The sequence below is a fragment of the Seriola aureovittata genome, chromosome 13, assembly GCF_021018895.1.
Source record: "Seriola aureovittata isolate HTS-2021-v1 ecotype China chromosome 13, ASM2101889v1, whole genome shotgun sequence".
Taxonomy (NCBI): Eukaryota; Metazoa; Chordata; class Actinopteri; order Carangiformes; family Carangidae; genus Seriola; species Seriola aureovittata.
In genome coordinates, this window is record NC_079376.1 from 26,236,905 (window position 1) to 26,262,602 (window position 25,698).

The following is a 25,698-nucleotide window of genomic DNA, read 5'->3' on the forward strand; positions in this document are numbered from 1 at the left end:
TCCACCTGTAAAATTTCTCAAACTTGTCTTTAGGAAGCATTAACAATGAGATGGGGGCATGGTCTGACATTACACAGGGTAGATATTCACAGCTACTAACCCTATGAACCATTGCTGTAGATATAATGAAATAAATAGTCTATTCTGGTAAAGGAATTATGTACCGGTGAAAAGAATGAATACTCTTTTGTTTTTGGGTGTGTGTATCTCCATATATCACAGAGCCCCAGATCCTTCATATAAGAGTTAATTACTTTTCTTGATCTGCATTTCATTGGGTTTTTATCAGAGGAGCGATCCAGTTTAACATTTAGGGTCAAGTTGAAATCACCAGCTATTATTAAATCCCCCTCTACTTCTGATAATTTCAAAAATAAAGATTGGAAGAAGTTCAGATCATCATGGTTTGGGGCATAAATGTTAACCAGGGTAATGGTTTCCGAAAACACCTTGCCTTTCACCACTATAAACCTTCCACCTGGGTCTCGTTCCACTTTTTCTGGCACAAAGGGGAAGTGTTTGCTTATGAGGATACAGACACCCCTGGAACTTGAGGTAAAGGAACTGAAGAATATCTGACCTCCCCAGATCTTGCCTAATTTTTCATGTTCTTTTATGTTTAGGTGAGTCTCCTGTAGGAAACACACATCTGTCTTGTTTCTCTTTAAATAAGTTAGTATTTGTTTCCTCTTCACTGGGTTATGTATGCCATTAATGTTCCATGATAACGATCGCCAAGTGGACATTATGAATGGTATTGGGTGTATTTATCTTCTAAATATTTTCTTGGCATGAGCTGTGGTGTGAGGGCACTGCAGTTGGTGGGTAATCTTTCCAATGATTTGAGTTTAGCTGTACTGCACCAAAAATAAGTTGTTATAACAAAAGAAACGAAAAAGAAAGTTAACACAGGGACAAAAGTAGATGTACACAAAGAGAACACTATTCCCCTTCCCCGCCACCCTTTCCCTCCCCCCTCAACCCCCTTACCCGAACAGTGGGAGTTGAAAATCACCCAAAAGAACACATGCGCATATTTGCACTCCTCCATAGTACACATGAAGCGCATTGTTAGGTGGTAACGTGGCAGCAATCTCCTTATTACTGAATATATACTCAAAGCGAACGGATAATGAGAAACAAAGAATAATAAATAATAATATATACATAATCAAAATAAATAGGACCCTCAGTTTAGTAGGGTTTTGCGGTGTGCTTATCTGCACCCGGTTAACAATTCAAGGACCATAACAGGACAAATTAGAGCAGCCAGATAAATGCAAAAATGTGAACATGTAACAATTAGCTAGGCTACAACTTAGCCTCATGGTATGCTGCTTGAAAATTAAAGAAACAAAAAGGAACGTGGCAGTGATATAATAGTCATGTCCACTGTTTATCCTCAACAGAAGAAAAAAAAAAAAAAAAATATATATATATATATATATATATGAATAAAGTAAACAAGTAACCATCCCATGTCTCCTCAACAGGGCAATCATTAGGCCACGAATGCCTGGACTTCGTCCTTAATCATTCTTAATAAACAAACTCACCGGTAGAGTGTCTCAGAGGTTGGAAAGTTTGTATGTCCTTCATGGAGATAGTGCAGGCTCGACTGTAGATCACTCAATCCAATATTGGCGCCAGAGTCAATGTCCTCGTTCTCCAGAGAGAGCCTGCATGTTACAGTCCAGAAAAAGTTTTTGACAAATAATGGGTAAATTATGAAAATGACTCCCCGCCAGGTAGTACTGTGTTCAGCGTGTTGTGGATAGGCTTTCGGCGAATTTAAGGGCTTCGCCTGGGTCCGTGTAGATTAAATCTTTACCCGCATGTTTCATCAATAGGCGAGCGGGGTAAACCAAGCGATATTCCACTCTTTTCTCCCGCAGGATTTTCTTCGTCTCGTCAAACCTGCGTCGTTTCTGCTGAAGCTCAAACGAGTAATCCGGGTAGAGTCGGATGGTGTTGTTTTCATAGCGTAGTGTGCCCAGTCGTCGCGCCGCTGTTAGAGCTCGCTCCTTATCCTGGTACCGGAGGAATTGCATAATTATCGCCCGCGGTGGTTGACTGGGCTTCGGCCTTGACATCAATGATCTGTGTGCCCGCTGCAGCTCCACTCCGTTGGGAAAGGTGTCAGCTCCCAGGATATTTTGCAGTATTTTCTCCACATATTTAGTAAGGGAGCCTCCTTCACATCCTTCTGGTAGTCCTGTCAGGCGAAGGTTGCATCTCCTGGAGCGGTTCTCCATATCGTCTACCTTAGCTCTCAAGTCCTGAACAGTTTGCTCCGTTTGAGCGAGGCGTCTTGACAGGGTGTCCATGTCGCCGTCGAGCCTGTTGAGGCCGCCCTCCATGTCCTCTTGTTTTCTCTCGATAAGTGTTGTTTTCTGTTGCAAAGTTCTTATAGTTGAGTTCAAATCGTCAATCTTACTGGTTATTTCTTTGTTGCCCTGGTTAATGGCTGCCATTATTTTGGCTGAGCTATATTCCCGTTGAGCACCTTCCTCTCGTTCAGACATGACGGATAGCTTAGCTTTAGCCTGACTGCTAGCTCTTGTTGTAATCGCACCAGGTTGTCTTCTACCTGCCGACTTTTTCCTACTATGCATGTATAGTCCGTCCCTAAGACAGTTAGTAGATAGTTCGCGTTGTTATTTTTGATTATGGACACTTAAAAATCAATTTTTTAATCAATGGATATGGAGCTGCTGCTCAGACGTCTGTCCTCTAGCTCGCCATCACGTGACCCCCAGAACATTTATTTTCTTGATAAAAAATCATGTTTTTATGCCTCCTTGCCGGTGATAGCCAGGGCCCTAGGCATTATGTTTCCTACTTGACCATCTGTCCGTCCATCTATCTGTCCCATTCTTGTCAAATTGATTTCTCAGTAATACCTCGAGGGAATCCCTTCAAATTTGGCACAAATATTCAGTTGGACTAATTTCCTGCAGCTGTCAACTTAATTCAAAGCTTCACTGAAACTGAATATTTTGCAAATAAACATTTCAGATCAATCACACAACTGCAATACACAAACCATAATTTTAAGAAGCATTACCAACACTCACTGCAAACCCCCAAATAGACAAGCAAAAGCCTCAAAAGGGAGCAATGTAGTGGCAAGACAGTTAATTCCTTGTAACCTTGTTGCTTAGACTCTGCAGTTTTACCACATTTTGGAAATTAAGCTCACAGACAATGTAATCCAACAGGAGTTTTACCAGGAAAATATGTGTGTTAAGAGTTGTGTCATCAGCATCATGTAGTGGTCAGAAAACACAGCTGCCCGACAACACCAAAATAGAAAGTTAAAATAACTGGACATTGACTGTTTCCCTGGTTAAAATTATATAACTAGTTTCCATTGGGCACAATGCTGTTACTGTATGTAAGAATTCATTTGTAATGTGTGTTTCCTTTTATTCTTGCAGCTTACATCATGTACTGCAATGCCGTTGATGGATGGACACCGGCTGACAAACTAAGGTCAGAAATCATTAGTAAAAACAAGCTGCATGAGGACTACAGATAATATAATATATCTGAAGGTGGCACATTACAGAGATGGACATTTGTTGAGATGACCATGGTCAAAAAAGTTGTAACTGTAAGTTGTTGAATGTTGTGCATTGTTGTGCTGCTCTGCTAAACACTGTTACACTGTTGTAAAAACACTCTTACTCAGAACAGGTGCATTTATAGTTCATATTTTCTAAATGATGAATACAGCGGACCAGCTTTTGCTGTCTGACAAATGGTAACCTCTTGTTACACAGCAGGCTACTCGATTGTAATTTGTCAGTTTGTTACAGGTACAATTTGGATTAACACTGCAAACCAACAGGAAGCCACATACAATGCAAAACTCAAAATGTTACTAAATATGAGTCTAATTTCTAGTCAAAGTATATGGAAAACATAATCACCTAATGAGTAGCACAATGTATCTTATTCATAAAATCACATTTAGAAAGTGTTTGACATACTTTGATTAAAAATTAGACAAATATGTTTTAGTCGATTTCAGCAGGGTAGTCTCAAGCATGACTCCTTTTGCTAACTGTCGTGTCTCATCTATTTCTCCTCGTGAATTTTAGGAGAAAAATATGAGACACATATCAGACAAAATACTAATTAAAATGAGGCCTAAATGAGAATTGCAGTTTTGTCTCTGAGGTGTAAAAGAGCAAGTTTTGAGAAGTAGAAATTCCTCCTGCTTTGGAATGATGATCACAATTCTAGTTTCATTGTGGCCTCTGTGAGATGTGTACATCGTCATATTGACCCGCTGTTAAATGAATAGGTCTCTTTAGGTGAGTATAAGTAAATAAACAAAAGAACTATTTGTTTTAGTTTCACCATTCGTATCAGTAAGCATGGTATTGCATGGTATTGTCCTAACAAGCTGCATAACTGCACAACATAATCTAAATGGAAAGTAGGAATATGTATAAATGATCTGTATGTTCAGTTTTCAGGCTTGACACAGATCACCTGTCCTAGAGTCTGACACAACGTTGCATATATAGGGACACTTTACAAGAAACAATCGTGCAGCCCCCCTCTCATGTGTAGTTAGAACATCTCTACCCCACTTAACATCTGATAGATGACACATTGACCAAATCCAGTAGAGTAGCAGCAGCTTCATCCAACATGTGCTCTTGGGTTCCACACAAAGACACAATCTTCTGGTTTCTGGCTGCAAACTAATGATATCATGTAGTTACATGCACCAGAACCAGAATATAACAACATTTGAGACACAATCTAATGACGTTTGTGGGGTTGCTTGCTCATGTTGCAGTCAGTGGTACCACACACACAGCCCTGATGAAGGAATTCAGCTGAATTCTGATCATTGCTTTATATTTAAATGTTTTCCAAGGGCTTGACAGCTGCTTGATTTTCTCTCTCCTGCTGCGTTGAGATGGTTCCATGCTGAGAATCGGGGCAAACGTCAACATGTTATAGTATTGCCACGAGGGACTGCAGAATTGGATTTACCCAAGGACTACAGTGTAATTTCAGAGAAAAAAAGAATATTTTATTTGTTATCAAACTGATGAAAAAAGGTTGCGAAAAGTAACAATTGTAACACAAAAATGTGAATTCCAGTCAAGAGAAAGACTGCACCTCCACATCATTAAATGACAATGGCAGAAAATGGCAACATAACGGGACAGTAAAATAATGTCAAAACAAGATGTTAACTAATGATAAAGAAGTAACAAGACTATGATTTGAGGTGACCAGTCAAAAACACCATTTTAGCTTGTGTTTCTGTGACTGTAAAGCCCCACCCATAAGCCTGTTTGTCTTTCTTGTCACAAGTCTGAATTTATTTTCTTTCAAAAAGAAATAACACTAGTGTAACCCAGAACAAGAAAGCCATGATACAGAAGGATGGGCACCTTGTATTTGTTGGACAACTGCAAGTAGTTAAATATTCATGCAACTTTAGAAACATCTCTGGTTAGATCTCTAGGCTAACAATACATTTTTATTCTTTATGAATATCAATATGATTCTCCACATTCTGATTAAAGTCCTTCTCAATGTAAATTAACAGTTAATAGATTTCATCATGTCAAATACGCTGATAAACCATATGTTCAGTCTGTACAATAGAGGTACTAAAAAATTACAACTGTCATGGATATGTACAATTTCCTACCTACAAAGTACAACAGCTAGTGTGTAATAAAATATGTAAACAAATTTCTTGTTTTTTGACACAGCTGATTGTGACAGCAGATAGAATTCACACTTTCAACATTTGATTTATTTTGTATACACATTTGTTAACAGTGTTGTAGTACTGCATTTGTCTTCCTCCTGACACCATAGAAAAAGAGTACGATATGCAATGAACCAACATACGATTTAGCAAAAAGATAAAACCACCACTGGCTGTGCACCGTTTCTTTAAGAGATCATTTTCCATGGTTAACATTTTGAAGGGTTCAAAGTGAAGAGCAGGGCTAACGTCTGATCTGGTGATGAAGAGCTGTTTTGGCATTTAGACAAGACTGTATACTGGACTTTTACCCTTCATATTTCACTGTAGAATTAGAATGGCATGAATCTTACAGTCTGCTTCTGTCCTTCTGACCTAGAGATCGGGCCACTTCTTCCACATAGTATCAGATAATGAGAATCACTGTGATAAATCAGATGCCAGAGTGAACAGAGTCTATGATTTCTGCCCACCGCACAATTTGCTTCCTTGGATTCATTTTATACACAGAAAAGTTTTTTTTTTTTCTTGATGTTCTTTTAGTCATTTTTTTTCTTTTGCTTAAAGCAAAAATAAGACACCACACTTGTATAATGTATAAACCATAAAATTTGTCATATTCTGATACAGCATCCTTTTTTACTTTGACGGTGTTCATGTGCTTGACCCCTCATTAAGCACTACATGTTGTTTACATGCTGAAAATGTAGAAGATTATGGACCTTTTGTAATTAACAATTCTAACAAAATTGTTTTGTTAATGCCAAGGATCACTTCGCTCTAAAAGTCACTTAGGAAAATGGTGTAGCTGTGAAATAATTCTATACTGATAATGTCTCTCACCAGATAGAAGAGTAAGATCTCTAAAGTTGCTATTTAGCCTTGCCATTATGCTTACAATAGTAAGTGTGCTTTATATTACAGTACATATCATCAGTTCAACTACTCAGCACAGTATAAGATTATTCAAGTTCCATGTTATACCATCATTTGTCATAGCTCCTCACGAGGAAACTCATAAGTGATTAGTGCTTTCTCTCTTCATTCTCTTGTGTTGACAAAAGTCTCACAGTCACACATAATACTCCTTATCCTTGTTTTTCTGTTTCTTGTTGCTGCCTTTCAAGCTCTGCTGTTTCTCCTTCATCACAGCGCCATTGCTCTGCACAGCTGAGTTGGTTATGTAGTTCCTGCTCTCGTCCACCTGGTAGGAGCCTTCATCCCTGTTCCTGTACTTATACATGGCATACAGAAGGATGAGGATGCACAGGGCAGCGGCCGCCACTATTCCGATGACCATCCCGGTGGTGCTGCTAGATTCACGGACCACTTCCGAGGGCCCTGGAACTCGCCTGACGCCCGGCTCTGTGGGGAGTGCTGTGGGTATATTATGGAACATTGGGGAGGTTATTAATGGGCCCCTCGGCTTGGTGCTGTCTACCTCAAAGGATGTGGGCAATGGAAGCAACACTAGGTCGGGCTGGGGTTTTAGCTCGCGGTTATTCATTTTGCCAGCCGGCTGTTTGGGCCGGAGCATTGTGGAGGGTTGCGGTGGAGGCAGAGGTGGCGGTGGTGCGGCTCTGGTCGGCAGTTAGTAGTATAGCGGTAGTGGTAGTCCTACTGCGTCTGGAGACTGGTTTGTTAAGTCTAAAAGTCTTGGGCGTGTGAGCTTTGTAGCCACCTTCAAAGCCAGACGTGGACAAGGTCTTATCTGTTACCAAGGATAAGGTCGTGTAAAAATCTTCATCATCAGTAGAGGGCAGGTTAGACTTGAATGCTTCCCCAGAGCCATACCCCGATATCACCAAGCCATCATCATCACAATCATCGCTGCCTCGGTCCGACAAGCAAGGTACCCCCGCCTCAGTGGCCTTGGACAGGGACTCTTTGGTGGTCTCAGTAATGGTGAGGAGTGGGTGGTGGGTTGAGGGAGTGGGGATGAAAGGTGTACAAGGAGCTACAGAGGGGTGCGCTAATGGATCCTCAAGTACTGGGATGACTAACTCAGCTCCTGGGGTTGGAGACAGACAGGTTAGAGGGCAGCCTTGGAGTTTTATAAAATAAACAACACAGGCAATGGCTAAATCCAAATCCATTGCAAGAAACTTGGCATATCAGTTTAAGAGCTTTAAATAAGCAATTTGAAAGAACATTGACATATTTCTCAAAAGGTTTAAGAGGTGTGCAAGGATGAGCCAGAAAGATCAAAGTTTCCTTTAAATTCAAGGTTCTAGTTCATTCTCAATATCATTTAAGAAACATTTAAAGGAAACAAATCTTCAGTCCTCAAATGTAAACAAATAAACTATACATGCTACTACTGATGAAAACGTACAGTCAAAAGATACTGTAGTCATTGTTATTCTTTTCATTTCTCACTTTTATTGAATAAGAAAATATAAGTTTAAGAAAAAGTCTCATCTAAAAGCACATGCAGTAACATTAATTTAGATCAAATAAAATGTTTTAGTCCAGACAGACCAACACAGATTTTCATCATGACTGAAATGAGGGACTGACAGTGTCGCTGCTCAGTGGCTCAGATCATCTTAAACCTCTTGTTTTTTTACAGCACTCCAGAACATTGTAATTATAGTTCTACAAACATTTCTCAGCTGTAGAGCTGTTCTGCAGGTCAATGTTGAAGTCAAGTTCCAGTGAGGGGAGACAACCGACCAGTTTGTAAAAATTGGATCAGATGTAAATCACAATCCATTAGTACTCAAGAGAAAGATTTGGTGAATCAGGATTGATATAAAATTGGATGCTCACTCTAGAAAAAGTTTTGTTACAATAACCAAGCCAATTTTTATATGATAAAGTCCTCAGTCTTTATTGTCATGTGCAAACCACCTGTGAAAGCTAAATATTAGAAAATAATTGCACATCATGACCTCAAATTCATTAGCAACAAATTTGTGCATATCAGTTTCATCAATTTGTCTGTTCATGCAAACTTTCCTAGTTGTTGATTTCAACATGCTGAATGCCAAGTACAGATTATTAAGATAACTAATAACTGGTCATGTTAGTTTGATTACACTATCATCACAATTCTGATGGCATTGAGAACCTCCTTTGTTTTTTCTTTCTTCTTTTTTATTTGTTTTTGTCATTTTTTCTTCATTGTTGTTTTAATTCAACAAAATACAACAAGTCTATTGTAAGAGCAGCTCTGTCACCAAGAAAAACCTGTTTAACTATAACTTTAAGTCAATGGCATAGCAAAGTCAGTGAATGCTCACCCCTTGTGAAATATTGTGTAACATATTCTTTCATCCAGTGTTTGTAGGAATGTGTTTATTTCTGCTCCATAAACATGACAAAGTTCATCAATGTGACTACAGAGCAGCACATTTCTCTTGTTTTTAAACTCAGAAATGTGTTTTTGTCATTCTTGCTTCTTTCTGTTATTTGACATTCACTGTGCAGGATGATGGATGTTGACAGTTTAACACTGGAGCTGTTTTCAAATCCTTCTGGTTGCAGTGAAAAGTCCCTCTGTGCTCACCTACAATCTGAAGCAGGATTTGTCACACACTACTAGTGTGGAAGCAAATCCCTGTCTAATGGGGAAGTAACAGTGTGGAAGCCTGAATTGCACATACATGGTTAATAATTCCTAACAAATAACAATCGTCATACTAGTCAGCACTTAGGTGTAGGACCTCACACACGTAATGTAAAATGTACATTACTAATAGTTTGAGAATTATTTACCATGTTTATCAAAAATAGGAAAGAAAACAAGGTTCATTGTTTTTTTTCATAAAAACATGTTGCAAGTTGTCTGTGACACTGTATGATGTTAATTTACCTACATGCACCTCTTCAGTCTCTGTAGATTCTGAATGGAGGGTGGAACAACTCGCTATAAGGTGAGATCAGCATTGTTCCTCCTCATGGATGTGCTCTCAAGCAGGTATCACAGGAGTGAACATTCAAATTACCATTGACATGAAACATATCCACTGCCAAAACATTTGCACACTGAGTCTCTGATGCACATTCCACACTGTATATCAATCAATACAAAAAGACTCTGTGACTGACAAATTACCACAAACATCAACATTCACAGGCACACAACTCTGTAGCTCAACAAAGGCTATTTTATTCTATATTTTCAAACAATATAAAGGTTTAGTTGTCAATGTCACAGGTTGATCAAAGATGCAGTTTGAAATATTAGAAAAGTGCTACCTCACACAGATGTGTGTCAGCTCACATTGGCTCTGATTCAGTCTGTATTTATTTGAGGTAGTACATGTAGCAGTTTGTCTTCATATAGAGCCTCTATTTTATTTATGAATATATTCATTCAGTGATGTGAACTTGCTAAAGTTGCTACATGTAACACCTATGTTCATTAGCGGATTTTCTTTTAGTGTGAGATTTACATGGAGAGAATACATTTTGAGATGTTCCACTCCTCACATTTTACAAACCGCATCTTTAAAAACAACAATTCAGAGACAATGAAAACATACATATAATACAATATATTGAAACTTACATCAACAAATTGCCCACATGATTTAGGCATGAAGAGAAGAATTTACAAAGGAAAAATTGTGTAAGAATGTTGGATAGCCATTTGGTACCGTTAAATGTCATTTTTCTCCATTGTAGAGTGTGTTCTATCTTAAAAGATGACGGTACAGGGAGGCAACAACACATACATCCACACCACATAAAAAATAAACACCATAATTCTGTTTTTTTATGTTTTGCTTTTTCCTGGTAAATAATTTGCTTTTACAAAAAATGTGTATCTACATTTTTTTTTCATTGCAATAGACTTCAGTATTATCTAAAATCTATTTATGTTACAGTTTTTGCTTAAATTATCATTTGTTCTTTAGTGTAGAATGGATGGATGACTAGTTTAATATCTCTAAAGACAAGGGAGAAGGTGAAGAAGGGGTGGGACCTATGAAAACACTACATAGGAAATGAGGGTGATGAGGGTGACAGTGTAAGTCAGTTGCCATGTCCATGTAAAGGCAGTACGAAGCGGTCGGGCGGCATTAGAGCTTTTGGCTGTAAGGAAGGGTGGGGATATACAAACAATGAGCAATGCCCATCTACAGAAAAGAACAGAAGAAATCTAACACTGACAAGTCTGACAAACCCTAAACTGCAACTTCTTAGCCATGCAACTCATTTGTTTTTTTTTTCTTACAATCAAAATATCATTCAGCAAAAATAATTTATTTTGTCAAGATATTAAAAAAAATGTCTGTAAAAATGGAAGATATCTGAGAAGGGGATCTGGAACTGCTTCACCTACTAATTTGTGGGCTTGTTTATATGTTTACAAAATGCAGGTGGTTGAGTTGATTGTGCAGGTGTTGTTTTGATCTTTTACTTTTTTTATTCAGCACTGTAGGAAATACAACACACAAGTTAGTCACTGAAGTAGTTCCAAATCACAAAAAGTCAAATTATATCAAAAAATATTTCACACTGTGTTTTAAATATTATCCGATTGACAAAAAAACCAAACCAAACATACGGAATAAGCCAAAAACCATAATCAGAACCAAAATGCCAGTGATCAATTGGATAAATGCAAAAAATATGACCAGTTAAAACTACCAAATGATATATGTTGAGATGAAAGAACAAAGCCATTTAAATTTTTGCACACACTACAACCAGATGCACACAATAGAAAACAGACACTGTTGAGAGAGGCGCTCGACTGGAAGACGGGCTCCTCTCTCATGTGTTTCTTGATGATAAATCTGTCTGTAATGTTAGTCTTTAAACATGAACTGGCCCAGCAGTCTGGGTCCACATCGGAGAGAGATGGTACTGGCTGAGAATGGGTTATTATTATTAATTTTTGGTTTTGTTTTAGTTGTACTGCAGGATGTTGATGCATGCTTAAAGTAAGTTGCATTTAGGGAAAGTAGAAAAGAAACAACACAGCAAACTGAGGGCAGGTAAAACTGATTCATGTTAGAAAAATCTGAGACAGACACTGTGTCCCAATCCCTTACTATAAACCAATCATGTAACAGGTCATGTTAAACTTTGCCCTAGCAAGAAACAATTTGATACGACATGCATGCAGACAGACATCAGTCAAACTGCAACTTTGTAAAGTTACGGCCAGTTCTCTGTGTCTCTTGACACAGTCGTATCTGTTATCATCACACATATACTTTGTCAATTTTCACCCCTAAACCCACAAAAAACTCAAATTCAAATTTTTGTGTAGTATGCAATTGGGACACAGCTCAAGTTTAATTAATAGCAGGAACAAAAATAAAAACACAAAACATATATTAATAATATTGTGTCATGTAGTATAATGTGGGATGAAGTTCATATAGGTATGATTAAGAGTCAAAGACAAGCTTAAAGCTGATATCCATAACACATCGTGTATATGTTGTGGCCCTGTGTGGTGGGGGGAGGTGTGGTAGTTGGGGGGAGGTGATCACAGCTGATTATAACCTCCCAAAACAAAACTTGTTCCAACCAATGAAATTAGATATGTTAGATTAGATAGTGTCTCAGTTATAGGCACTGTCGACAGATTTGAACTGACAGGTTATGACCAGCTGAACAATATTTCTCAGTAGCAGTTTATTACTGTAGTGGGTCAAAGGGTGTTTTCATGCTCACATTTAATGTGAAATCTGAAGGGGCTCGTCATGCAATTTACCACTAGAGGAAGATCGCTCCCTGACAACATACCAACAATAAAACCTCACTGATTCAACACAGTGAATCAGTATTGAACTGTGGTTTAAGCTGTGCTCACATATACAGTAGATACATCAAAACAGGCTCCATGTTGTTCTCTGGCAGTAGTAAATATCTGCACTTCACAAATGTTCATCAGAACAACAGTAAACCATTATTACAGCAGAAGCTCTCATAGGTGAAGTTTTAGTATGTTTTACCATTACTTCCAATTTAGAGAGATACTAAACATTCACTGACTGAGTGATATTATGGATACCAGCTTTACCTCCACAATGCCTTTTGACATATAATTCATTATTTTGTCTAATGCTACCTACATGCTTTCCCCATGTAGGTAAATGTATATAATCGGAGAGGAATTTCATAAGATGGCACATGTCTGACTATGCTCAAGTAAAAATGAATGGAGACCAGTGGTTACTTGTGGGCAGGAATTGTATTAAGAACATATGGCATATTGAAAAAAATGGTGTCTGATTTGTTATTACTGCCAAAAGGGTCTGATACCAACTGTGATTTAAAACAAGCATAAGTGTTATAGATTCAATGAAACCCCTTTTGACTTGAAGGGTTTTAACAATGTCCCACAAGTAAAACAACCCCATATTTTTTATAAAATTCCAACTTTAGCAGCTTTATATTTTCATCTCTTAACTTTTGCAATGGTAAATCATATGCTATTATTATGTTATTATTTTCTTATGGTGGTGCCTTCTTAATAATTTAAGAATTATTAATTGTTAATGATTTGAATGTATTAATCATTGTGGAACCATGTTGTTGGCAAATAGCATCTATGTGATCTTCAGCGGGGTAAACATATTGGCTGGGACACCAGGGCCAGTTTTACATTCAGCTCAACTGGCTAATTAAATGATGTGATTGATGTGGGTTGATTATTATTATACTGATGCTGCTCAGCTTGTGGGGACTTTGTCGACTATTATGTTCATATTACTTTATTTCTTCAGGAAACCAAGATCACTCTAAACATTGCTACAATCTGCCTCTTAAAATGAGCTGAGAGGTCTTGATATTTGCTTTAGAGACAATTTAATATAAGATGAGGAGTTTGTTACTTCAGCACCACGGACAGCGTCATGGTTTCATCAACACACAGCACAGTGAGGTTGTGGGCTGGAAGGGGAGGATGGAGGTTAACAATAGTGTGTGCTACATGTCTATGAATAAACTGGAACAATCAGTCAAATCACCATGTATCTTTAACAAATATAATCATAATCCATAAAACTACTGATGGTATAATTGCATATAAACCAAATGACAGAGTCAAATATGACAAAAACATAAAATTACCTACTAACTCCTTTACGTATCACAGGTAAACTAGTCTTTCTCCTGTAGTAGAAAGTTTAGCTGCAATGGTTGGAAGTGTTGACGCAGAATTTACGTAATCACATCCCACCGTAGCGTCCCCTCAACTGTTGCTGCTTAAAGTCCCTAAATTCCACATCAGGAGGAGGTTGCGGTGGATGGATAAAAATGAATATATAACCACATTGTTATTATTGTAACCATGACAGCAAACATCATCTAATGTTGAGGAAGTAATTATTTCAACCCAAACCACCATCTTTTCCTAAACCTAAGCAAGCTCTACCGTTATTATAAGTAACCATGGGGGTGATCAGTATACCGCTCTTGCTACAGTCCATGTTTTTAGTAAGGTAACCATGACAACCAAGGTCTTGCAGGCATGCCGCCTATAGGGATGCTATTTCAGGAGACACTGCTGGGTCGTATCAGAGGGGTTGAAAAAAACGACCTGCGGATGTTCAGGTTGGAGGAGTTGTTGCTTGACAGCTGCTGCTGTTTGTCTGACCAGTCTATACATAGTCTGCTCATCTCTCTCGGCCAAAACACACAGCCAGTGTGTGTGATTTTGTGTGGTTCATTTTCTATTTTGATGGTAGATCAATCATCATTGATAGTGAATCTTATCACATGAAGACAGACAACCATGAGGTGAACACACAGACATCTGCAGCCGTATGCAGAAGAAAAGTGGAGGTGTTTCTGTGGGTTTATCACTATAATGACAATAGAAGAAAATAATGTTGTGTGCATTTAGTTTTCTCCAGACACAGATAGTTCTGAGAAACCTAACCTTAGTGCAACATCAAAAACCCAGTTTCCACCAAAACAACATTCTCACTCACAATTCGCTCTGGAGTTTAACGCTCCCCTTTAGTGTCTTTCTTTGAATGAATGAATGAACCACTACATTTACTAACGGCAGTGGAGTCTACAGGTAGAGTCTACAGGTGGTGGTTGGCCTGGATGACTGTCAAACCAGGAACCAGGGTTTAAATCCAGAGTCGGTCTTTGTTTAGGTCTAGTCTCTCAGCACTTGGTTAAGCTTAGGGGAAAATTGTGTTGTGGTTTAATACAGAAGAGGTTTAGTGTGACTTCGGAACCATACTACTGGCTCTCCCCATATACATGTGAGCTGCTTGACTCGTGCATCAACCTTCACTGCAGCAGAAAACATTGTGCTGCCCTGCTGAGAAATTATGTTAAACCTGGTGTGTGTAAAAGGTGATGCCATCACATATCAACTCACCTGATGATCACAGTAATTCACTGACAATGCTGCCATGGAGACTGCAGATTCGAGTGATGACTCTCTGTAGGCTCATCATTACCAGTGCCCCTTTTGACATTATTTCATATTGTTAGTTGATACATCAAGACCTGAAGTATCTATTTTCCCTCTTGCACTGGATGATCCATATCCCTGTGGAAAACTACCCTCATGATTTTACATCTTTAAAACCATTCTGGACAAAGGCTATGGAGACTATTGAAAATACAAAATTGACCATAGAAATTGGAGCCTTTGAGATGGTGTCTGTCTTCACATTGTCATTTATCTGATCAATTCTTAAAATTTGTATTCATTTAATTTTTTTTTTTTTTTAACTTTTTTTCTTTTTCTTTTTCTTTTTTTTATTAAAACAGATACAATTTGAAGTAGGCTATTCATTCACTCTGCTTAATAAACAAGCAGACACTTGTGGTCCTAGGTCTTATGTTTATGAGTAGTGAATTTAACCATTTACTAATAACAAAGGTGTGATATTTTCTTGGTTGTTACCTGCCTGGTTGTTTGACTTAGAATAATGCAGCCTTATTATTTAAATTATGTCAAACAGGCAGTGTGATGATGCTATGGAAAATCCATTTTAAATTTAGAGATGAATTCATCCACAAATTTGCAGCTAAGAAATAAAATATCTGCTCTGTCAAACAGCAGCATACACAGTGAGCAGGTATGGTCTAGCCCAGGAAATGAAACTTTATAGTTATTATTCATTTCTTTCACACCACAACAATATAAAACTTTTAAGACTTTTCACAGATTCTAAAGAACAATGTCACGTGTAACTAGTTTTGTATGAAGATGTAGTTGAAGATTTTCTAAAAGATAAAGGCCCTGGAAGCTGCAATGCAACACTGCAATGCTTCAGGGTCACAAAAAAACAAACAAATTAAAGACAGATGTGATAATGTCCAGTTCTGGTAGTTTGATTCAGCCTCCTGATTGACAGGTCCATCTTATATAACTTTCTGCACACTGTGAGTCATGATTACTGTCCAGGGTGTTGGTCCTGGGACCTAACGATGATTGTTTTAAACCTTTGTGTTAATTTTGGAATCTTTGGTCTAAAAGACAATTATATTGATTGTTTCTAACAAAGAGTCACATAAATCAGTCAGAAATATTTCCTCTTAACAAAACTGCACCCCCTTTAATTTTCTCCACCAATGTCCCATGCTGGTGCTCAAAGGTGCTCTTATTGGAACAGTTGTTCAATACGCTAGCTCATACAACTTGGCCTCATGTTATTTGTTTAATTAGGGCTACACATCATCAGATTAAGTATCGTGGTGCTTAAGTTCTTCAACTACCACATAGCTGATATATGTTCATGGTAAAACTGTTTATTTAACAACTCTAAAAATGACTAATTAGTAGGGATGCCCCGATTGATTGGTTGCCGATCATTATTGGCCAATTTTCATTAAAAATAAGTGATCACTACATCGGCATTAATGCTTCTAGTCACCGATCACCTGTGGTTAGTGTGGTGTCTGCAGCTGAGAGAAGCACTGTGTGCTGTGTAGTGTAGCCCTGCCTCCCACCAACAGGCCGCCAAAACGGTCGCGTGGAACGTTTATAAAGTGTCTTTTTGAAAATGAATGAGAGAAATCAAATACACACATGGCCACAGCCATGTTCTGAGGCATATTTATTTTATTTATCAGACTATTTGCACTGTTTGGCCTATTGAAGAGGTTTAATAGTTTTTTTCAGTCTGTAATGATAGTAACTGCTGTTATAACAAAACACAAAAATGATTGGTATCTGACTCATAGATGATCGGTATCAGTGCCAAAAAACGTGATCGAAGCTTCCCTACTAACTACCAATTAGTGTCTGTATTTTCACTTCTTTGTTCTGTTTCTCGTGCTGTAAATATATTGCTTTGTGCTCTTGGGTGAAGGTATTACATTTTTTTTCAATGTCAAGCGGAGAGTCCAAAGAAAATATATATATATCACTGGGCAGGATCTGATCTTCATTCAGCCCCACGGACCCCATCCCAGTAATTCTGAGGTGAGCGCCTCAGAATTAATGTCTTCACTTTTTTGTACCACCTGTGGGTCCCCTGCAGCTTTTGCTGTGTTTACTGTCTACATGAAGTTAAAAAAGGAGTGTGTTTCACACTTTACCAGATGACGACTACGATGTGCACTTTTGAGGATGGAGAAGTTTCCATACAGCTTTTAGCATTTCATTTTTTATGAAAACAACCGGACAATGAATTGTGATTGTGCTTTTCCAGTGAACTGGTTTCTGATATATAATGTGAACGAAAGGAATACGTTTTGAACAAGAAATTGCTGAAGTGAGTCTGAAAGCGCTTGGCTAGACAATAATCTAATTTAAAACAGTATTAAATATGGTTGTATGAGTTTTTAGTAACTGACCGGTTAAAGAAATGAACCTGGGAATTAGCAGCAAAGAACTGTGTTGGTTATTATTGGCCATGGGTTGTTTTGTACTGAAATCATATTGTGTGAATTAGAATATATGGTCTCCAAGAAAAAATTATAATAATAGAACCTTTGTAATTGTTGATCAAATATCTATAGTTTACAGTAGTAACTGTTTAAGAACTCTTCTAATTTGCCATCTTATGAAATGAGTAGAAAGGTAAGGAGAACACAGAATTACAACAGAGAACAGAATCACTTGATAACGTCTCCAGACAAACCAAACATACAAACAGCCACACTGACAAAATAAAGACAGTGTGGGGTAAGATAGACGACATTCGATGACGCTACGACCGCCAAAAAGATTTCCAACTGAAACATGTGCAGACAAAGCAACCAAGTCAGCCGAAATGGGGGAGCATGGAGTCAATCAAAATGCATGCAGAGACATGATCAAAGGTGACACTAAAGAGAATGAGTTGAAGAGTTTGCTGAATCATAGCACCAGTGATTGGTACCATGATTCAGCAAAGTGGAAAATACAAGAGTTTGTATGTAAAATGGAAAAAAAACAAGAATTTGTGGCAAGAAAAAATCTTTTGATGCCATCCACACTAAAATGTTCAAATGCAGTATATTATTAGGAAAGTTGGTTGGGAAGGAAAGGCGCTGGAAGACTGAACATAGTTTTCAATTACATCTGCCATCAGTTACATAAAGAACTTTCATGACAAAAAAAGTCAATGGCAAGAAATTTTTTTTTGCCTTTTTATTTACTTTGAAAAAAAAGAGATGTCTTTTATCAAAAGCTGCATGGTACAAAGCCACGTGGTCCAGAATATATGTGGAGACAATTATCGCCCACCAAAAAATCACGCCACACATGATGAGGCCAAAACAAAAAAATGTGTTTTTGGATAATTGGCGAATAGACGGGAATTATGTCTTAAATAAAATCCAGAAAATATAAACCAAAACAGGAAATAGCATTGACTCCTCAAAAGAACAAAGGAAATTTAAAATCAAAGCATGCCGCTGTCATCGTCAAAGTGATGTAAGTGTTAGAATGGTGTGAATTTCTGTGTAAACACATGATTTGATGACTGGGGCCCTGTCGTCTTTCTTCACAAATCCCCATGAAAATCAGGCCTGACAGCACAACTTAAACCCATTTACACCACAACCTTTCACACTCGTTGAAAAAAACTGGGAATGACCGTAAAGATCCTACTGGAGATCCTACTGGTGGTCAACAGAACAGCACTAAATCCCCACCAGTCATTGATTCATATTACCATTAAGAATTAGACTACCAGCTCCTCACTTAAAAAAATAATTTGATTTTAATTAAGCAAATGATCCCTGAAATGTCACAGAGTGCTACTCATTCATTAATCTAGCTTTTTATTTGCAGCAACACTGTTTCAGATGCAGGATATTCTTGAGCTAAAAGTCTATGATGAATAGGGCTTAGAAAAAATCTTTTCTGAAAATGTATTAGCGTAATGTTATTATATTCTGAGTAAGTGTCCTTAACTTTTAAATAGTAATTTGTCATAATGACAGAGAGACTGAAATGTTATTTACACCCATCAGAAGCACTTTAAAAGGTAGTCTATTCAGATAAAGCTTTCTCTGTGGGCATCATAGTTCAAATAAACACTATTTTTTAAAGGCTATAATGTAATAAAATCAAATAATAGGCTATAGAAACTATGCTCTGAAAAAATTGTCCATTATTTAGTATGAAAGTGACGACAAGGCTGTTTGCTGTTCTAAAAATGATATGGACATTCCCAAATTCTTTCAAACTGACTCTCTAAGTTATTATAACAATGCTTAAACATTTTTAGAATTTCTTTTATATTTAGATACAAAAAAGACAGAATAACATGTACACCTAAAAGCAAAAGTATGACCCAAAAAAAAGCTTGTACACAGAAATTCAATGATATCTGTTCTCTATTAAATGTACCAACGTACGCCTCTATGGAAAAACACAAATGAAAAAAAAAGTAAAATATACCAATGTGGTCTAGACAGCACAATCTCTGAATGCTGAAAACAAACTTTAAGAACAGAAACTGGCAAAATGTATTATTTCAAAATGAAAACTTGTAGAGCAGTGAATGGCAGGAGCAGTGGACTCAAACACCATGTGACACATTTTGCAGCATCAGTGCAGAGAACATGGCTCACCATCATACAGATTTTGCACATTTGTGATGACATGTAAAACCCTCATTATTCTTCTCAGCAGACAGAATCTGTATGTTGACCATGTTAACCACTGTGGAAGACCCCATGAGCAAGTGTAGCTCATGATATGAATTGCCTTCGGTGTTACTGTTGTCAACTAGTAACTTATTAAATTAACTTTCTGCATAGTTGATGCAGGTCAATCGTTTTTCAATTTGAATTGAATCCTGAACAATCCAGCTTCCCCTGGATTGGGTGATGTTTAGTTTTGCTTACTGTTGCTACATTGGCTGTTTCATGAAGTTACACTTTGTCCATTCATGGGGGTGTGATGCTTTGAGGATGTCTTTATCCTCTGGTGCAGATGAATGAAAGCACAAAGAAAGCAAGCAAATGCAAACTAACCTAGCCCACCTGCATGGCTAGTTTCACACTCCTCCAGGTCTTCGTCATCACTCGAACACTCTGCGGATGACACAATGTCATCTGCCGTATGCTTCATGGGCAGAACGTTGGTCATCAGAGGTCACAGCCACAGCAAAGATACCCAAACATAAAGAGCCACCAGCAAAAACAAAGAGGACACAAAAAGACAAGGGAAAATGTACAAAACAAGTTAGAAGGTGAGCATGAACGTTAAACTCTCACTTTGGAAAAAATTGTTTGACAAAAAGATCTTAACTCAAGGTTCACTTGTTTTTGGTTTTTCATGTCCCTACCCTGTGTCCATCAGTTGATACAAGTTTGACTCAGTTTTGGCTCAGTTATTATCACGTGACCTAAATAGGAACTTGACCATGGAACTGACCATGGGTCATATTTGCATTTATTTATTAGATGTTTTATTTCATGCAGGCAGATGCACTATAACTGAGAGAACTGCACATCAATTAACCAATGTACTGCATCACAGTATTTATATTGACTGCTAATTTAAAATGCCTGTCCCTAGAAGGGCCTTTAAAATAAGATGTTTACAGACAGTTAAACTATGTGGTTGACCTGATAAAGACTTGCTGGCATGCACATACAGACACATACACATATAGCCTATATACGTATGACTTCATGATTGATGGTTTTTAAAAAAGCTTTCATTTTGATTTTAAAATGTTGATAATTTTGGTCTGGCTCTCTGTAGGCAGTGTAAACCATATGTCAGCTGTGTTGTAAGAAGAGATGCATTAAAGATTAGAAAGAGGTATTCCTAGTCGATCTAAAGGTCCAGTAATGGTCACACCATGTCACAGAGAACACGAGGGCCTGGCCATATGAAGATTTGCAGATAAGATTTGCATTTGCAATTCTATCAATAGTCTTCAAAACTTGCCATGTTCAGGTTTCTTGGGTTGTGACAATGGTGTTATCTTACTGGCTTTTTGTCAAATATTTTTGTAGTACAACTGAAAATCTTGTAAGCTAGTAACAGTGGGACAGTGGTCTTAACATCTAATTCAGTAGATATGGGCTGTCTTCCAGAAGAAACACATTTTTGACATGAACTGTGAAACACAAGTCAATGAGCTAAAGCTTCCAGGTGTATTGACAACTTGTCTGTAACTGTAATAGCTGTGTCATCCGTGTAAATTTAATGAGCAGCTCCTTGACATGATGCAGCAAGTTTATTAATGTACAGATTAAAAAGTACTGGTTCTATGTGATGCCTGTGGGACTCCCGTTTTACACTTTAAAAAGAGAGAAAACACAGTTATTTTTAATCAATTTCTTTTCTTTCAGATTATAGAAGGCTGAACTCACCAAATTACCTTTGTATGTTTACATTTATTCCAAAAGGAAAGAATTCCCAGTCTCAGTGGAAGATTTCAGTTTGAACCTGAATTGTAATGGCTGCAGGTAATTAGTCATTTTTAGGTAGTTCATCAGTTGCATAGCCACAACCTTTTCCAAAACCTTAGAAGGAACATTTAAGATGATGATTGGCAGGTAATAACCCAGTTCATCAGGTGATCCACTTTTCCAGAGCCTAATTGGATCCAGTTTTACAGTAGTACATGTTCATCACATGTTGTAAGAAGGCTTTTAAAGGTTCTGTAAACCATCGTCAGTGCCACTAGATGTTGCTCTAGACTACCAGCATCTCAGACCAAAACAAATGTTTGGTTGGCCACACCCCCGGCCTCCATTCAGTGTAAACCCCCCCACCCCTACCCCTTCCTTCAAGTTCTCAGTCAAGGTGTTACAGAGCCCAGCAAGATTGTCCACTGAACACATAACAAGAAGCTTAACTGAATAAAGTTTCCCTGTGAACATGACAGCCAACAAAAACAATCTAACCACAAGCATTAGCCCCATGCTAGCATTGTCGTTATATGTTCCACAGCAATGCTTACAGTTAGTCAGCTAGCGATAGCAACATTTACCAAACAAATTCATAATAACAGTGACAGCAAGTTAGTTAATGTTAATATGTCTACTGTAGCTGATCACTACTGAAAATATAACATTATGTAACATTATGAACCATCAAATTACTGACACATGGAGGAGAAGAGAAACCTACTCTGAGCCAAGCCGGACCCTGTAGCAGCTTGTAGGATTCTCCTCCCAGTAAAGCCAGACCAGTATTGGCTCCATGGTCGGACTGGGATTGAAATTGAGCCTAGGACTAATCGACTAGGACAGGGTGCACAAATGACACTGCTGGAGCAGGTAAAGACTTTAAAAACTTAATGGATGTTTTGACGATCCAATGGCCAACCAGGATTTGAGTCCTTATGTCCAGTCCACCTGTGCTCTGGTCTTGTCTCTTTCTTTGTCTGGGGCCTTTCAGACAAAAAGCTGGTTTGTTCAGTGGAGGAAATTCTGGAAGGTCTCTTTCACCTGAAAGCTGCGTACTACATGGATACTACACTGTGCCATCTTGCACTCAGGATGCCATTACTCCATTATATCGCGTTATAGAAAATAGTTGTTTGTCCTTGTATTATTGCTTAAAATCTAATTTACAGAACCTTCAATATCTTGATGGTCAAATATTTCCCAAGGCTTAAAGTGATAGGATCAGGTTATTAGACACGGGGTTGTGCGAGGTACTTATCTGTGGTCAGTGTATTACCTGCAGTAGATTCAGTTTAGAGAAGCAGCAGGAGCACCGATACAGGAGCCGAGAGACTCTAAAGCTGGGTTTCCATATGACTTTTGCAAACTTCATTTTTTGTTATGGAAAATTGTGTTGTTACTGTGTTTTGACATAGTTGTACAGCTTTTAAGGGTATTTGATACAGAGTGCTGTGATTTTGAGTTCTTGAGATCTGTTGCCTCTGCTACTGCAGAATCCTCAGGCCATTCCTGACGGCATTGGACTACAGGTCACATGGGTCGCCTGGCCCCCAAAAAGCTCCTTGGGTGACGACCAATTGAGGCTGCTCCCATGTGGTTGAGGTGGAAAGTTGTTATTCTTAAAGATGCATAGAGTGTTAATAAGACAGACAGCACATTCTGCACAGAGCTAAACAAGCAACACTGACTCTGATTCTTATAAATCTTGTTATTCTTCTAGCTATCCTACAACATATATGTGCGGAAGGTATCATCCGTCTCTCTGTAAAGATAGTCTCTGGTGTCAGATATCAATGTCCTGCTTGAGCTTTTTCTGGTCATCCACTGACTCCTGGTCAATGACTTCTGACTTCTTTCCCAGTGTTCAGTCACTCCAGTTTCAACCAAGTCATACAAATCCATGAAAGATAAACAAATACTCGTTTTCACAGAACAATATTACACTTATTTCCTGTAAATTGGTTCCACACATTGTATCAAATACATGTTCTGCATATACTTTGCTATTTACGTAAAAGTTTTTTTTTTTACTTTCCAATTGTGCAAGCAACAAACTTTCCTTTTTCAATTGCCATAATAGTAGTGTGATTTTTATTAATAAGGAATTAGGGGATAGAATGCATGCATGCTACATATTTATAATGAAGGTTGAGGGCTATGAAAATTACCAGAGTTTCATGGGAGAGACTACAAAGGGAGGGGAGGGCACTGGGAAATTACCTTGAAACACAGGAGGCAGGTGTGTGGGCAGGTATCCTTTAAGTGTCTCCGAAAGGTGTCACCGTCCCTGTGCTCTGCAGTAGTACTAACTGACTCACCTGAGTAAATCCAGTTTGTTTGAACAGAACCTCACTCTCTAATCTAAAGTGAGTTCATTCTAGTCAGACAGTTGTTCCTGCTAACCTAGAATTACTGCAGCTCCAGTGCATTCAGGAAGTATTGATTAAAACATGTTGTAGTGTAGTACACGTTTTAGTTCCTGTTTTCAAAGGTTTCTGTTTTATTAAGTCTTAGTCTTCAAGCTCATCATTAAATAATTTTCATCATAGATTTCATTACCAAAATGAACACTGTCCACTGACCTCAGACCTGCTGCACCTCCCTCCCCCTATCCTCCTCCTGAATGACAGCATGTTGTCTTCTGTTAAATAGGAGTTTTGATGTGGAGGTTAGAGTTCAAGCTGAGGTAATACTTTATGTAAGTGTGTTCCCTGTACACTGTAGTCTTTATGACCAAGACTGTGGCTGAAAAACACTTGCGTTAACAACCTTGAGTTAAGATTGTTTTTTGCCAACAAACCTGATAAGTAAAAGGTAATGCATGACAAAGAAAATTTGAAGAATAGCAATTCTACCAAAGCATATGTTTAGTACAGCTGCCTAACTATAAAAGCCTCAGTCTAGTTTGCTTTGGAAAGCTTTTAATGTGAAACAGCAGAAGTTCACTTTGCACTAGCTATTACCACAATTCAAATATATCCAGTACAATCCTGAGAGCAATTAGTAAACACTAAATAATAAATAAAGTCACTCCTGAGCCCATCAGACCATTACTCAAAAGGCTATAGAGATTCCACTCTATGCCCCAGATACCAGCCCGAATGTCTATTTAACTTCATTTGGTGTACAGGAAGAAGGAACACAATCAGCCCTGCTACTTTTGTGAACCTCCCTTTTAAGGTTTTTCCCTGCTTATCATTTTATTGTGTTGCAAGTTGTATATTTGATACTAAAATAATTCATGTAAATGCAACAAAACACAAACATGGCTGTCTATGAACTAAACTGAAACTGGTTATCAAACAAAATGCTTGGCTGTCATAACAAATTACACTGGTATGAATGAGGCTTTGACGAGGTTGGACTTCTCTGATCACAGCAGGACAGTACATCACAAGGTATCATAGTGTACTGACGTGTGGTTGACCATTTACAAAACAAAAGAAGTTGGGATGTGAGGGGATGTAATGTTGTGCCCACACGCATCTGTTCTGATCAACTGACTGCACACATGGTTGATCTGCTGCTGATTGATCAACAATAACCTGCATGCAGGGTGTTACATGTTTTACCTTTGAGTTACTTTGGGTTTTCTGAGTATGTCTTCTGTCATATGATTAATTCCCTGTGGGTATACTTATTATCAAAGTCTACCAATACCTGTACCGTTGAAGAGGATCTGTGTTTCCGCGTGGTAGTGGTGGACATCATGGTTGTAGTCTCAATGAAGGTTGTGGACATCTCTGGTGACATGGCTGTGGTCCTGGCTGAGCCTGCCACACTGGGCACGTCACCTACCAACCTCACACTGCCGTTAATCTTGATGTTAGGGTTGCCATCAGCAGCCATGTTCAACACCTTCAGGCCATTATAGTAAAGGCCAGACAGCTGACCCTGAAAGGGCCGCCCACGATCACTACCGCCAATTGCCACTGTTGCTTGAGTGTTGAAAATTGTCAGCTGCCGTCCTACAGGAGACATTCAGATGTATGATGTTTCAACAGAAAGTAATTTAAAACAAAACTAAGGGCCTTATTTTCATGGTGGAGCAACAACCAGAACAAGCAGTGCTTCAGCAGTTGAAATTCTCTTTGCTGATGTGTCACACTTTAATGGCCAGTCCAAGAAAGGTGATTTGAGGGAAGTTGAAATTACTGATTCAACTTCTCTTGGATAAATATGACCTGGATGACTCAGAGTCT

At 38.3% G+C, this 25,698-nt stretch overlaps 1 protein-coding gene across 15 annotated transcripts in view; it reads right to left on the reverse strand.

The window, feature by feature from the left end:
- Positions 1-5,034: 5,034 nt before the first annotated feature.
- The window catches only part of nrxn3a (neurexin 3a), a 239,751-nt gene continuing 219,087 nt past the window's right edge, over positions 5,035-25,698 (reverse strand). For 6 of the 15 annotated variants that reach the window (XM_056393150.1, XM_056393149.1, XM_056393148.1 and 3 more), the window contains 3 exons: positions 25,157-25,464; positions 20,102-20,192; positions 5,035-7,126 (listed from right to left, as the gene is read on the reverse strand). In XM_056393150.1, the coding sequence (XP_056249125.1) occupies positions 6,822-7,126; positions 20,102-20,192; positions 25,157-25,464 (704 nt within the window). In that variant the 3' untranslated portion in view covers positions 5,035-6,821. Of the gene's footprint in view, positions 7,127-7,620; positions 7,761-10,265; positions 10,793-20,101; positions 20,193-25,156; positions 25,465-25,698 lie in introns of those variants that run through there. The other 9 variants (XM_056393155.1, XM_056393143.1, XM_056393154.1 and 6 more) reach the window with 7 other exon arrangements.